The sequence below is a fragment of the Notamacropus eugenii genome, chromosome 2 (genome assembly GCF_028372415.1).
Source record: "Notamacropus eugenii isolate mMacEug1 chromosome 2, mMacEug1.pri_v2, whole genome shotgun sequence".
In the NCBI taxonomy this organism is placed as follows: domain Eukaryota; kingdom Metazoa; phylum Chordata; class Mammalia; order Diprotodontia; family Macropodidae; genus Notamacropus; species Notamacropus eugenii.
Window position 1 is genome coordinate 102,483,451 of NC_092873.1, and position 15,823 is coordinate 102,499,273.

Genomic DNA, 15,823 nt, shown 5'->3' on the forward strand with positions numbered 1-15,823 from the left:
ACAAATAAACTGTTTTGTAATGGTTTTGAGAGGGATGAGGCATCATGGTAGCAAACGTACTTGGGGACAAGAAATTTATTCCTAACTCTGAACATGGTAGCTCTATGCAAAAAAATTCTGGGACTTCTCATTGGCCCTGCCACTGAGTGTGAAGGACCACTGGGTCTCTGTCCTGCAGCTGAACTCTTCTTTAAGTGTTGTTTCCCCCAATTAAAATGAAAATTCTTTGAGAGCAAGCATTATACACATTTTTCTCACCATATTTTTAATAGTATTTTTTCTCTGTAGCATGACAAGATGATTATTGGCATTCATTTTTACAAGATTTTGAGTTCAAAATTTTTCTCCTTCCCTCCCCTTCCCTCTTCCAAAAGTGGTAGGCAATTTGATATGTTATACATGTACTATCATGTAAAACATATCATATTAGTCAAGGTCTAGAAAAAAAAAACAGACCAAAAGGAAAAATAACAACAAAAAGAATAAATTAAGTGGAAATTGTATGGTTTAATCTGCATTCAGAGACCTTTATCTGGATGAGGATAGAATTTTTCTCCCTGAGTCCTTCTCACTTGCCTTGGATCAGGTCATCACACAATGCTTCTGGTAATATGTACAATATTTTACTGCTTGATTTCACTTTGCATCAGTTTGTACAAATCTTTCCAGGTTTTTCTGAAATCTGCCTGTTCATCATTTCTTACTGCAAAATACTATTCCCTTACATTCATATGCCACAAGTTGTTCAGCCATTCCCTAATTGAAGGGCATCCCATCAGTTTTCAATATTGTGCCACATGAATAGGGCTACTATATGTATTTTTGTACATGTAGGTCCTTTCCCTTTTTTATAATCTCTTTGGGATACAGACATAGTGCTGGTATTGCTGGATCAAAGGGGATGCACAATTTTATAGCCCTTTGGGAAGAGTTCCAAATTGCTCTCCACAATGGTTAGATAAGTTCACAACTCCTCCAAGAGGACATGAATGTCTTGATTTTCCCACACCCTCTCCAATATTTATGATTTTCATTTTCTTTCATCTCAACCCATCTGATAGGTGTGAGGTGGGAGCTCAGTTGTTTTAATTTGCATTTCTCTTATCCAGAGTGATTTAAGACACTTCTTCATATGCATAATAGCTTTGATTTCTTCATCTGAAAACTACTTATTCATATCCTTTGACTATTTTTCAGTTGGAGAAAGGCTTGTATTCTTATCAATTTGATTCAATTCCCTATATATTCGCAAAATGAAGTCTTTGTCAGAGACATTTGCTGTAAAGAGCGATTTGCAACGTTCTGCTTTCCTTCTAATCTTGGTTGCACTGGTTTTCTTTAAATAAAAGCTTTTTAACTGAAGAAGTCTTTGGATTAAATGTCATGGGGAGTCTTCTGGCAAACCCTTGACAACCACTTTGGGCAATTGTTGTAGAGGGGATTACAAATTTGGGCAGAATGTTGAACTAGACAACCTTTGAGGTCCCTCCCAACTGTGCCAATGATTCTAGGGAAGGACTGAAGATGTGTCTGTGCAAACATGGTAGAGACAGCCTCCAAGAAAAAGAGAGAAAAAAGAGGAGATATCCAAGAGCTGTGCAGGTATCACTGTGTGGGTGTAAAGCTGCCTTTATCTCAGTCACAGATAGGTCCAAGTAGAATGAAGTTTGGGATCCTGTTACTTTCATGGAACTGGGTGACTGAATCCTTAAGCTGATAGTTACAGATACACAGAATGGTTACAATGAACAACTTTGTCCATCTTAGTAGATAAGATAGACTGAGATAAGGCGTTCCTTCATTTCTAGAGGTCTGAATCCAGTCACTCAGAGCCTTTCCATCCCCATCCAGCTCTACTTCTTCCAGATTGCACTAGACATAATACTTCTCTATGTGTGTCCACCCTATCTTGTTCCTGATCCACACTGAATTTCCCTCATTTGGTCTGATTCTTTAGTTCTCAGACCAAGTTAAATCATGATTGTGGGCAGGATGTTTCTGCTGATCATCTGCCAACTCCAGGACTCTCCTTCCCCTTTTATTCCTTCTTCTCCTCTTTCCATTCTGGAATTCAAACTTTTTAATTTTTCAGTCTAATAGCTCTAACATTGGCAAAGAACTCCACTGTCTCAGTTTGTTCATCTGTAAAAACAATAATATCACCTGCCTCCTAGGGTCACCATGAAGATGAAATTAAATAATATTTGTAAAGGGTTTTACAAATCTTAAAGCACTATATAAATTCTATCTATCTATCTATCTATCTATCTATCTGTCTGTCTGTCTATCTATCTATCTATCTATCTATCTATCTATCTATCTATCTATCTATCTATCTATCTTCAGTTTCTTCACAACCTTACCACAAAGACCTTGGGTATTAGCCATGGATGATCCATGGAAGGATCATTGAATTATGTATTTTAAAGTTGAAAGAGAGTTTAGTTATAACCTAATCCAATCCCTTCACTCAACGGATTAAGAAACTGAGGCCCAGTTTCTTCGGCCCTAGGAGCAGAAATCATATTGGAATGTTGGTATTCTGATTGCAAATGTCATTGTCGTTGTCTCTCCACTACAGAAGAAAGAGGAGGATGGAGACCCTGCCGGAAAAGTAATCACCATGACAGTCCAAAGAGAACAAAAAATTTGGTTCAATCTTGTATTTCTTGGTGATGGAGATGCTAAAAAAAAGACACTATATTTGAAACAAAATTCATTGGCAAATTTGGAAAACGTTATATGGCATCATGAGTGTTAAGGTCCAAATTCTCCTGTTCCATATGATCAGAGGTGATAATAAATTTAAGATATGGAACACAGCTTGTCACTAGAAATCTGATGGTCCAAGAGACAGTAATTCTTCCCAAGATCAAGGAGCCATTATAATGCATAATGTACTGCTGATAGTTATTCACCACAGTGGTTTAACTGGCATCCACATCTGATACGAATATATGGAAACATCCTATTGTATTGTGTGGTAACACAGTAGCTATTAAAGACAAAACAGCCCAAGTCCCTCGTGTTCCATAACAAGCCCATTTCCACTACTATCACTTTTCATTCAACAATGACACCTTGGACAAGCCCTTCTTTAGTCTTCAAGAAAATGTATTGGGAATCCTAATTTGGAGTTGGTTGCCATGCCTGTTCTCTGACAGCACTTCCAGAGGTTGTCATGGATCCTGCATTGGCAGCACAGTCTGACTGCTCAGACAAATGGGATGGAAGTGAGGGCCTATGGGAAAATGAAGCTGAAGGCCAGAGCCTGAGATTCAGGTTTATAGGGAACTGCCTTGTGATGATACTGGTGTAGAGTGCTCCCTTCTATTTTCTATCTGAGCAGAACAGATCCTTGGGATGCCAAGTAAATGAATGACCTTAAGAGTAAAAGCAGCAGTTTAGACGTGGTTTTAACAAGGGGCCTATGGAGTGTTCCAAGAGCACTGCACCTCTGGGATGAGGACGTGCTGAGCTCTATTCAGCTTTGGTGTTCACTTTTCATCCAACTCTCACCTGTGGCTCCAAGAAGGTATAGCATGAGCAGCCGCCACACCCTGTAAACCATCTGGGCAGAGAGAATAAATCAGGTTGGGGGTAACTGACAGGCTGGGCTCGAATCTGTGTGTGAGTTAGGAGAATGTTTACCTCAAGCATGTGAAGGCTTCCCTTGGGGGAATGGGTAGATGAGAACAATTTGTTCCTATGGCCAAGAAGGAGGGGGAAGCAGGCACTGTGCTGCACTTAGAGCTGGGTCAAAGTCATTCACTGCCTCCTGGACCAGCAGCAGTCATCTTGACTTTTGTGCTGTCATTGACTCAGGAAGACAGTGAGGCTGAAAACTTTGAGCAATTCTACCTCACTTAAATCCAATTCACCAAGAAGTCAAGAAGCCACCAGGGATGGCATTGGTCCTCTTCAAAACAGGACAAACAACAACAAGCAGTTTAAACTATATAATTAATATTTTGCACCTCATTATTTAACAGTTTGGGATACAGTTACTTACCCCTTGAGTTGCAGATCTAAGATTGAGTCAGTCCAGTCACAAAGTTCAGGGACAATGTTCTGTTTATTACTCTGATACTCATTCCTTCTTCATTGTGAGTTCTTAACCTGGGGTTTAAGCCTTTTTTAAAAATTGGATGACTATATTTTAACATAATTGGCTTCCTTGGTAATGCTATGGACTTTATTTTAGGCTGGTATTCTGCAAATAGGTTCATAGGTTTCACCAGACTGCCTGAAGGGTCTATGGTTCAGAAAATGTTAAGAATTCTGGACAGACAAGAATAAGGTTGTGTTGAAAATACCTAAAAAAAGAAAGAAATTTCCTTAGAATTTTGCTCTAGGATCAGACCATAATTATCCAAAACAGACAAACTAATGCAGTTGAGGTCAAGTCTCTACAAAAAAATTTTGTTCATATGAGCCCAGAGCCTTGGGGAGGGGGGAATGGGAAGTTAATATTTTTTATAACAATGCCTGATTGTCAACCTTGTTATGATGCTTAGACTAACAGTTGTGATGTGCTGGAGGGCAGAACCTTCCACTAGGAGCGAGGGAGAAATAAGAAGACTGAGATCTGGATCCTACACTTGGGAGCTCCTGGTAAAATAGAGTAGTTATGCTCATAGTCCTTGTCCATGAAGACCTCCCTCGTTGTGGAAATATTCCAGACAAAGAAAGGAGACTTGGCCCCTGTACTTGGGATGAAAGCGACTTGGATTATTTTAAAAAGGTAAACACATTCTAAGATGTAGGAGGCACAGATTAGAAAATGGGAATATAAGGAGTTAGTTGGGGGATCCAACTCTGATGGAACAGGGTACACAGTGGAAATATAAAGAACTAAGGAGGCAGTGTGGCACACAGGTAAGTGTGGAGCCCAGGACTGATCACTAGAAATACTATTTGAGGAGACCCAGTGCCTGGCACATAGAGTAGGCATTCAATAAATTCTTGTTAATTGATTGGTTGATATACATTCCAGAACAAACACTTTGAGCTGACTAAAATAGTAGAGCATGATGGATAAAGCAGTCCCAATTGGACACTTCACTTCAACCCTAAAAAGAATATTTGGAAGCCAGAATGATCCACTGATCAGGAATGATCTTCCCTCCCATACCATCTCATAAAACTCAGACTTCACATAACATTTTCTTCAAAGCTTCTGCAATGGATTTATCATGTGGTTACCAATGCTGGTATTTTTATCTCCCTACAAGACTGTGAGCTCAGTAACAACTGGGGGCTTGCCATGTATAACCTCTGGAGGCACCATCTCCAACACCTAGTACATGGTTTCCCAGGCAGTAGAAGCTTGATACAGGTTGAATGAAAGAACAAATGCATGAAGCGTTAGAATAATTTTTATTTATAGACTCCCAGGCCACACAATGAAGATCCAGAATCCATCAGGAGAGACAAAAAGGGAGGTAGGAAGACACGAAGGGTTGAAGACAATCCCAAGAGGCAGGGAGTTAAAACAAGGTTGGAAGAAGAACTTAGGCCAGGCTGGCAAAGCCCACCCTGTTGTTGGCAAGGTCAAAGACAGAGTAGTAGTTCCTCAGGAAAACATCCCCAAGGATCCAGAGGGGCTCGCCACTCTCAGAACTCAGGTAAGTGGTCATCATCCCCACCTCACAGTAGGTGCTGTCACCCTGGAAGGGAGAAGAAGAGGAGTCCATTAACCATGAAGGTCCACTTCTTCTAGGAAGCTGGCCTTTATTCTGGAAGTGGGATTCACTGAGAAGGAGTTATTTGCCTGAGGCTTCAGCGTCTTTTTCTGGGCAAGGAAAGTTCTAAATCTTCTCTAGAAAGGCTTCAGTGATCACCCCATCTCATCAGGACCTGTGCCTCCCTTGGATTAATCCTGCCACTAAGGAGATGGGAAAGTAGGGGCAGGGAATGAACACTCATTGCTTAGTATCATTCTTCATTCTCTTTGTTTAACCTCTTTTGCACTTATATTGGAAAATCCAGAAGAGCCCAAATTATGTTTTCTCTCTGTCCATAACCCCTCAACAGATACACTTGCATATACACTGTGCCTTAGTACCATACCGAGCACATTATTTAATGATTGTTATTGAGTGACTGATTAGCAATATCACACGAGCCACATTGGACTTTATAGCACAGGGCCGGTCACATAGTTAGCATTCAGCAGAAGTTTTATTTATCATCTGTGTCGATCTTTCTATCTCCCTACTTATCTATCTACCTATCTACTTTTGCTCTCTGCCCCTAAAGTCCTCCAAGAGAATTTCCAAAATAGAGTGCAAGAGTCAAGTTGGGAAAGTTGCCCTGAAGGGACTAATCCAGGATCTAGAGAGGACTAAGTATTGACCTGTAACCATCCCTCTCTGCCAGTGACCCCAATTCTAGGACCTGCACAGTGGAACAGGCTGCCCTATGAGACACTGAGCTCCCCATCCCTGAGAGTATTCAAGCTGATGTGGAAGACTACCTCATGGAGATGTTGTAGCTGAGATGACTCTTTTGTGTGGGAGTTGGGTCAGATTACCACTGATACCCCTTCCAATACTGAGAGTCTAGTATTCTATCACATCACATCCTGGAAGAGCCATATCCCAGGGGTGCGTCTGTTTCCCCCAGCCCCCTAACCCTGTGTTCTTTCATCCTTTTTATCCCAAGGAACATGGAGGACAGGGAGCAAGGTATAACTGAGGGTGTGATCTTGTCCCTCCTCTCACCTACAGCTCAATTTTTCACCTCCCTCCCAAGAAGAATAGTTGATCTCTCCTTTACCCTCCCTGCTCACAGGGACCACTCCTGAGAAGGCAAGAATGCCTAATAGAGGAATGAAGGGGACCTACCTCAAGGATGTAGGCAGAGGGAGGAAGGGGGAAGTCCACACCATTGATGGTGAAGGTGAGTGTAGGCAGGCTGTCGATATTGCTGCAACTGACCAAGTACTGGAGGACAGAGACACAGGAAGAAGATATGTCTATGGGGGCAGGTACTTAAGAGCTCTACCCTCTCATGAGTCTCCAGAGCTTCTAGAATATGTTCAGGATAGAGTCTCCCTGGCCCAGTGTCTAGATCCCATGATTCAGCCTCTCCATACCAGTCCTGCCCCAGATCACTAACCAAAGGACTCCTAACTCTGATATCCTCATAAACGGAGATATGGGTCAGAGCTGTAGGGTTTTGAAGGGAGCCAATAAAAATGATGGTAGTACTTTAAGGTTTACAGAGTGCTTTCCTCCTAGCAACCTAGTGAAATACCAAGGCCAAGTATAATTATCCCCATTTTGTAGGTGAGGAAACTGAGTCTTAGAGAGGATCCCTTACAAGTCCATCTTCATCCTCCTCAGCTCCAATGTACTGCATCAGCTCAGAGAACATATCCTGGGGAATAGTGAGGAGGGAAGTGCCAGTGTCCACAATAGCTTGGCAACCATCAGAGCACCAGCCAGTAGACTCACCACCAATGGAGAACCTAAAGGAAGACAGTCGCTGATTAGAGACAGTTCTTGGTCGTATTTGCTCCCCTCTCCTGCATTCCAGTATCTTTCCGCCATATCACACTCAATTTGTCATTTGCTGACAAAATTCCATTCCTCTCATTTCAGAGAAAATCCAGGTTGAGGAATTCCCAGCTTGGGTCATCTTCGTAGTCCCCAAGCCAAAGCATTTCAATCTACTGGGTTTCTTCCCTCCACCTGAAGACAACATTTGAGACAATGGAATGTATCTTACTTCAGTCCCCTTTCCAGATAAGAGGCATGGGTCCCACACCTCCATTCTCCTTACTCATCTTTCTTATTTATGAACCCATCATAGAGCTGGTCCCTCTACGCTTGATATTATCCTTTCTTTGTAATACCTATTTCATATAAAGATTCAGGATATCAACCCATGTTAGCCATGACTTTTCTCCCTAGACGTTGGCTCACTTCCCTTTGGCTCTCATTTTTCCACCCTGAAGGAATAATCTTCAGTAATATATCCATTCTGAGTCCCTTTCTCCCCTCCCTACCACACCTCACATACCCACTAATGCCAATCTGCCAGTAAGCTTCCTCAGTGACAGGGGTCCAGTTTATGTCTCCAGTGTACAGACTGGTGTCCACTCCTCCAAAAGTGACTTCACCTCCATTGTCAGAATTCTCATCCCTGAGGACACAGGAAATATTGGCTTTGAGAAATAGGCAGGGACAGGCTAGGGGAAAAGTATTTTTCTATTTCTTTTTCCTATTTCCTGCCACAAAAGTTCTTGCTCAGCCCATAGGTCCTGATTACTCATCAGCAACCCCTGCTCCACTGCTCTGCTTCCCACATGAAGGAGGCACAGGCCACTCAAAGTTCTTCCTAGCACCCAGGGTCAAGTGGTAAGATAGCCTTGGATCTGAGTCCTGTGAGTTCATCCTGGGGCACTAGGAAGATAGATTTCCTAGGCCTCAGAATCTTTGGAGGAGCAGCATGGCAGAGTGGAGAGAGAGCTGGTCTCCCAGGGTCAAGAAGCTGGAATTCTAGACACACCCCTATCTATAATGGCTGTGTGAAGGTTAAGCAAATCACTTCACTTTTCATTGCGATTTCCAAGGCTATGAATTGCATTGAAGCAGCTAGGTGGCACTGTAAGGGATAGAAGGCTGAGACTGGGGTTAGGAAGTCTCATCTTCCCAAGTTCAAAAGCAGCCTCATACACTTAATAGCTGTGTGCCCATGAGCAAGTCAATTCACCCTCTTTGCCTCAGTTTTCTTATTTTTAAAATGAGCTGGAGAAGGAAATGGCAACCCATTCCAGTATCTTGCCAGGAAAAATCTGAAATGGGGTCACAAAGAGTCAGACACAATTGAACAACCACAAAAATAACTTTCACTGCTAGAGAGTTCTTTCTGGAAACTGCCTTTACCAATGAAATCTCAGGTCCCCTCTCTTTCTCTATCTAGTTGCTTTATCTCTGATGGAAGATGGGATTAGACAACCTCCAAGATCCTTTCCAGTCCTAAAATGATGATAAAGATAGTGCTCTCTAGTGTCTCCTGGCTCTCTATCCCTCAGAGTCTGTGATTCCAGACTGGGAAAAGAGGAAGCACTATGACTGAAAAGCTCAGTCTGGCCTTCCACAGCTTCCCCAACCTCCCTATTCAACTCATGTCCCACTGCTCACAAAAGGCACCAGACTTGCCAGTCAGGTCAGTCTCTTCACTGTTCTACTCACCTACTGTAAGCCTATCAAGTCAATCCAGGTACTACCTGCTCTCCATCAACTAATCCCCAGGCAGCCTCTTGATGGAAGAGACCACCTCTTAGCTTCCCTCTCTGACTCAGCCCCATCCCCATTCCACCTTCATGGCAGGTAATCAATAAATACAAATGAATTAAATCAGTTACCCATTGACAGGGGAGAGAAAAGGAAAGAGCCACAGTGAAGTGACTCTTAACCTTTTCTGGGTATGTCACAGACCCCTTTGGAGGTCTGGTGAAGCCTGTGACACCTACAAAAGAATCATATTTTTAAATGCATAAAATAAAATTCATAAGATTACCAAAGAAACTGATTATATTGAAAAACATCTCAAAAATATATATATATAATATGCAAATCTATATATGTACAAGTGCCCATATATGTGTGTTTGTATATGTATGTATAGATATTCATAAAGCCCAGGTTTAAAAGTTCTGCCATAGAGAATTTCATGCCCTAAAATTAAGAGACAAGACAGAGTCAGGAGGAGGATGAGGGAACAGAGGAAGAAGTAAGCCAAGTCACGTACCCACTAAGGTAGAAGGCAAAGACAGCCTCATTCAGCAGGTCCTCCTGCAGGAAGCCCTGCATGACAGTGGTTGCCCCACCAGCACTGATGGCAGGATAGGCCAGGCCCAGGATCCCATCAAAATTGGAATACTCAAAGTCAGTGCCAGGCTCAGTCTCGCTCAGGCCAAACTCTTGCTTGGTGATGGAGATGTCCTGGATCTGTGGGAGTCGGGGAGAAGTCCATCAGGAAGGACTGGCTCAGAAGGAGGCCATGGGGACAACAGCTTTTCCCCCAGGCCTACAGATGAGCTTAGTCTCCCCACCTAAGTGAAGCAAATGAGGAGAGGGTCATGACCCACTCAAACTCTGTCTTGATGTAACTGTTGTTCTGGGGAGGAGTTTGAGGAGCAAAGGCCATGGGGACTTGGGACCATCTCTGCATGGAGCAGCATGATACATAGCTCTGATCCTCCTCCCCACATGCCCCATGGTCCTTAAGGCTCCTGAAGCCACACTAAGCTCACTACAGAATGAAGAAGAAAAGCCAGGGAATCAGAAGTTCCTTTCATCTATGACCAGTCTCTCCACAAACATGAAGAGAACCTAAGAGCTCAGATTGCTGCCTCTGGCAGCTGGACTCCCACATGTCCTTGCTCCCAGGTGTCCAAGTCCTGCATCTGGAACGGAGCCCGCACTGGGCACTGAGGGTATACTCATTCACTCCCCTTAATCACTTCTTCCCTATAACCACTCACTGTCACAGTGTCATAGCCAAAGACTCCAGTCAGGCTCCCTGATCCATACTCAATAGAGAAGGTCTGGTCACTGCTGGTGAAGGTGGAAGAGTCACTGGGATTGAACTGGGTATGAGTGGCTGTTCATACAAAAAGAGGATGTCAGTAGATACCAATAACTTTGGATCTCATCTCCCCATTTCCCACTTCTCTGCATGGTAGTGCAATGGAAAGAGCATTCATGGCATCAGAAGATTTGGGTTCAAGTCTCATCTGTGATGCTCAGGAGCCACATGACTCTGGGAAAGTCATATAACCTTTTAAAGCCTCAGTTTCCTCATCTATAAAATGGTGATAATAATATCTGTACTTCCCACCTTATGTAGTGGCTATAAGTCTGTCAGCAGCTAAAGCCTGATATCATGGGGCTCATCATTATTAACATTCTCCCTCTCTCTGATGGCCCTTCTATGGGATCACCTATTCACCTCCAGCCCTCAGCCTGGGACAGTGAAGGGCTGACCTAGCGGAGGAGAGGGGCAGGTCTCTCAGGGGTTGGGGTTTATAGAAGACTGCCACAGATTTTTCCCTTTCATGTCTGTTCTTTGCTAGGTGAAATTCTCATGTTTTATCCTTGAAGAGTACCCTTTATTCTTCTCTCCATTTAAACTCTCAGGTCTTTCTGAGCTCTAACTCCAAGGATCCAAATCCAACTTCAGGACACAGTTCAAATGTTGATTCCCTGAGCTCTCCGAGCCCCCTTGGTGCTCCCCTTCCACCAAACTCCTCCAGTGCTGACTGTTGCTACCTCCTAATCTGACACATAATGACATCCTGTCTTAGGGAGGTGGGGAGGGCAACTCCTACCTGTGGTTCTGTGGCTCTGTCACCCTCACAGGGTGAAAGTTGCCTGAATCTTAGTCTTGTAAATAGAGCACTTAGCAGAGTGCCTAGCACATAGCAGGCACTTAATTCATCCTAGCTGACCCACTGACTGAGAGTCTTAAAGAGTTGCCCTGGGATAGGAAAGACAAATTGCTGTTGGTCACTTAATCAGAAAGGAGGAGAAAGCAGGATTTGAATCCAGGCTATCAGCGATTTACCCAGAAGGCTTGGGAAGTGAGGTGACTTAAGGTTTGATCCACAAACACCTCACCTGGTGGGGGATAGCAGTTTCCACCTATTTATCTCCTCCATCCCCTCTCAGCTGCCATCATGCCTGACCACACCTTCCAATCCCTCTGAACTGTATTTTTTTTATACAATGTCCTGTTTCTGCCCAATGCACAAATGTACTGTGGCCCAAACCCAAGGATATTCATCAGACCCAGAACAACTCTATGCATGTCCTGTCTACCTAGGAAGATGGCAAAGCCAAGATCAAATCTCACAGTTCCTTTGCATTCTCCCATGCTGTAGGTACAGAGTAGGTGCATCATAAGAATATGGAGATTGGAGTGGAATAGAATAAGATAAATGTGCTTCTGCTCGGCTCTGCTTTGGGTGTCCTATGTGAATGAAAACACTGCTAGTCCATTCTGACCCTCAAGTTCACCCAGCAGTCCTTCCTTGCCTCCTTTGAGGAAGGTGTCCTATTTTCTGCATGACTACTTTTCCCCTCCCTTTCTTTCCCAGCCACACCAGGGTACTCACTGCAGGCCTCGCTCTGGCAGTAGACGGAGCTCACCCACAGGTTGGAGGAGCCAGTGTCAAAGAGGACCAGGAAGTTCTGGGCTGGGGTCCCAATGCTGATCTCCCCATAGTAGGACACCTAGGGAGGAAGGCTGGGTAAGCATACTGCAGAAACCCATCCTGTGCCTGACACATAGTAATGGCTTGAGGAATGCGAATTGTCCTGCACACTCACATCATCCCCTGCCCACCTGAGGTCTAGCAGCATCTAGCAAGACTGGGCTGTGGGCCCAAGTGCCTTCCATCATTTCAATCTGCCTCCTTCTTCAGTAGCCAGCCATGGAGTCACAGAAACTCAGGGACAGAAGGTCCTTCAGGGACCATCCAATCCAACCTCTGCCTGAAAGAGGCTTTCTATAAAGTACCAGACACATGGTCATCTAGTCTTGGCTTAAGCAGCTTTGAGGAGGGGAATTGATTGGCTCAGGGGGCATTTTTAGATTGCTTGAATGACAGCTTGAGTTCTTCCAACCCAAGTTTGAGACTACATTTCTCCCTATTCAATTTCATCATATTCAATTTCTTCAAGTGCTCTCGCCTCCCAAGGTCTCTGTGGCTCCTGATACTGTCATCCAACCTGTTCCTTGGCTATTCTCACTGATCTTTGTGCCACCTGTGAATGCATTAATATGGTGGGTCCCATCCTGAGTCTCAGCATGGTCACCCCTATTAAAATTGCATGTCCCTCCAGGCTAGAATTTTTTCCCTCTCTGTCAAAGTGGGATCTTCCTGAGGGTGGACAGCATGGCATGTCCCCTTTTTTCTGTCATCCAGGATCCTCCCCCCAGGACATGCTCATCTTAGCTGACTGGTACACTGTGAGCTGTGCATCCCAAGACCCCAGGAGAGCTGAGTCAGCCTTCAGCCTGAAGAGAGAGAAGATGCTGACTCACATCCATATAATTAGTGAGGGGCTCATAGCCAACAGCAAACTTGTTGAAGTACTTGGTGGCAGGGTCCTGTTTGTGGGTCTTCAAGTAGTCATGCAGTACCCCCTTCTCCTTCATCACCTGCTTCATGGACTTGAACCTCTTCAGAGGGACCCTGAGAGGGGGCAGGAGGAGGTGCTGTTAGTGCCACTGTCCCAGAACTCACTTCCTCCCTCACTCAACCAATCCCACCCACAGTCCAGAAGCAAAGGCTCCCCAGACCAGGGGCACAAGAGCTCAGGGACAGGAGGTAGACCTCCCTCCTACCTTTGGCTGTCTCTGACACCTAGTCTCCTTCAGACCCAGGTTGTCATCAGTGATGTTTTCCTTTTCTCACTTCAGCTACCATCTTTGACAGAAGACCTTCCAAGATGGCCTCTAGCAGGTAGTATGCTATTTCCTTAGTCAAAGGTCCTTTATGTTGACTTTGCATGTTGTTCAGGCTTCTCAGCCAACTCTCCATGACCCCATTTGGTGTTTTCTTGGCAAAGCTACTGGAGTGTTTTGTCATTTCTTCTCCAGTTCATTTTACAGATGAGGAAACTGAGGCAAATGTGGCAAATATCATGCCCAGAAAAAACCAGCTACTATGTAAGTGAGGCCAGATTTGAACTCATGAACAGGAATCTTCCTGACTTCAAGCCTGGTACTCTATGTCCACTGCAGTGCCACCTAGCTGCCTCTTTGTATAATTTTTCTTTTTGCTTCTTTTTTCTTTATTTTCTTTGCAGGGATTCTATTTCTCTTTACCTTACTTCTATCCCTCAGCCAGCTAGAAGACATGGTAGAAAGAGCTCAAGATCTAAAATTAGTAAGACGTGAGTTCAAATGTTCCTTAGACACTAGCTATTTGACCTTGGACAAATCACTTCACCTCTGTCTGCTGCAGTGAACTCACTTGTAAAATGGGAATTTTGATGTAACCTCTCTCCCAAGCACATAGGTGGAGGGCTCTCTTTTTATTGGTGGAGATCAATGGACTGCCCTGAGTGAAGGGGAAGGTTGGAGTTGGCAAGTGATGAGATAGCTCTAATCTTTCCTTTTGGGACTCTCCAAGCAAGAGCCCCCCTTGACATCCTCTTTGGGCCTCTTTAGGCCCAGTCCTATTTAGGATTCTTGGTGCACGAGTCTTCTTTAGGGCTCTTCAAGGTTGCTTTAGGTTGCTCAAGGTTGCTTGAATTGCTTTAGGTGCTTCTGACTTCCAGTTTTAAGAGAGAAGATGGAAGAGGCCAACCCTTTCCTGGGTGGGGATGGCAAGGATGAGCCTAGAGGCATTAGTTCAGTCCTTTACTATGGTCAGTTACCCATGGTCCGTTTCTTTCAGATCCCTCTTTGCCTTTCAGAAATCTTGGAGCTACTGACTTACTTGATGATCACACAATGACTTACCTTTCCTCGGCCTACTCCATCTTTCCTAGCATCATAGGCTCACAGACCTGAGGCTGGTGGGGACTTCAGAGGTCCTCTCACTCAAGTCCTTCATTTTGACCCACAGAAAACTAACATCCAGGGAGCTTAAGAGGCTTGCCCAAAGTCACCTGGGTAATGAGCGATAGATCCAGGATCTGAATCCTGTTGCTCTAACTGCAAAGTCAAGGCTTTGATATTTTTCCCAAAATGTCATTTGAGTCTCATCTAACTCATTTTGTAGCCAAGGGAGCAGAAAGATGGTTCAGTGGATAGAGAGGGAAAACATTGAGTCAGGAAGGCCTGTATGCAAATCCTGCCTCTGGTACGTACTAGCTATGAGGCCCTGAGTAACTCACTTAACATCTCTGTGCCTCAGTGTTCCTAATGTATAAAAGGGGGATGAAAATAATAATACTTATTTGCTGGAGTTGGTGTAAGGATCATATGAGTTAACATGTAAAAAGGAAATGGGGAAGTGAGGAGGATAGGAATAAGCATTTCTGTGGTACACACTATGTGCCAGGCACTGTGCTAAATACTTTACAAGTATTGCAAGCATTTTGTGAATCTTTAGGCACTATACAATGCTAACCATCGTCATCCTCATCATCATCATCACCACCATCATCATCCTCATCCTCATCACTATTATTATAAGGAAACTGAGGCCCAGGGAGATTAATTCACTTGTACATTATACTAGAGGTAATGAGCTGCAGAGCCTGGATTCCAACCCAGTTATTCTGACTCCCAGTCAGGGCTCTTCCTAGTACACTGTGGTTCCTCCTGTCTTCTCTCCCCTGTGCCCTGTTCCCTGCCATCAATTTTCTCCAAACCTGCCCCCTGCCCCAGCCTCAGGACTTACCTGATGATCTTGTCTGCCTCTGAAAAATGGAGGCAGACAAGGGCAATGATCAGCCACTTCATCATGGTTGCTTCTTCTTCCAGCAGCTCCTACAGACACCACCTGCTGAGATCCTCTCTGAGCTGAAGGAACCACTGGGGCCTCCCATATATATATACCCCCAGAGGGGGGTATCTCCCCTCCTCCCCACTTCCCCCTGCCAGCCTCAGTCAACAGAATAATCAGTTGGCATAAATGGCAGTTCAGGGGCCAAAGGGGTCTGAGCTTCTGATCCAGAGCTTGGCAGCTTCATCTGCTCTTAAGTACCCAGAGCCTCTTGGTCCCAAACAAATAGAGCCAAAGTGAAACATGATAACCAAGTACAAATTAGCTGTGGGACCCCCTCCCTTCTCCTCACATCCTTGGCTATCAGCACTAGCTTGGGAGGGAGGAAGGAAGGGAGTGAAACAG

General features: G+C 44.3%; 1 protein-coding gene across 1 annotated transcript; it reads right to left on the reverse strand.

Moving 5' to 3' along the window:
• Nucleotides 1-5,453: 5,453 nt before the first annotated feature.
• On the reverse strand, nt 5,454-15,435 carry LOC140523645 (gastricsin-like). Its single transcript, XM_072638424.1, has 9 exons — nt 15,374-15,435; nt 13,063-13,213; nt 12,131-12,248; nt 10,499-10,617; nt 9,759-9,962; nt 8,029-8,144; nt 7,327-7,474; nt 6,849-6,947; nt 5,454-5,669 (listed from the first exon to the last, which is right to left on the reverse strand). Exons 1-9 carry the CDS (start codon nt 15,433-15,435, stop codon nt 5,514-5,516), a joined length of 1,173 nt encoding a protein of 390 aa, XP_072494525.1. The 3' UTR covers nt 5,454-5,513.
• Between the last annotated feature and the right edge of the window lie 388 nt (nt 15,436-15,823).

Excerpts from the sequence above, each read along its gene's own strand:
- LOC140523645 (XM_072638424.1), bottom strand. The coding sequence starts at position 15,435 with ATGAAGTGGCTGATCATTGCCCTTGTCTGCCTCCATTTTTCAGAGGCA. Across the intron at positions 7,475-8,028 it reads TGGCAGATTGGCATTAGTGG|GTTCTCCATTGGTGGTGAGT; the intron begins GTATGTGAGGTG and ends GTCTTCCTTTAG. Across the intron at positions 6,948-7,326 it reads AGGAGGATGAAGATGGACTT|TACTTGGTCAGTTGCAGCAA; the intron begins GTAAGGGATCCT and ends TCTGTCCTCCAG.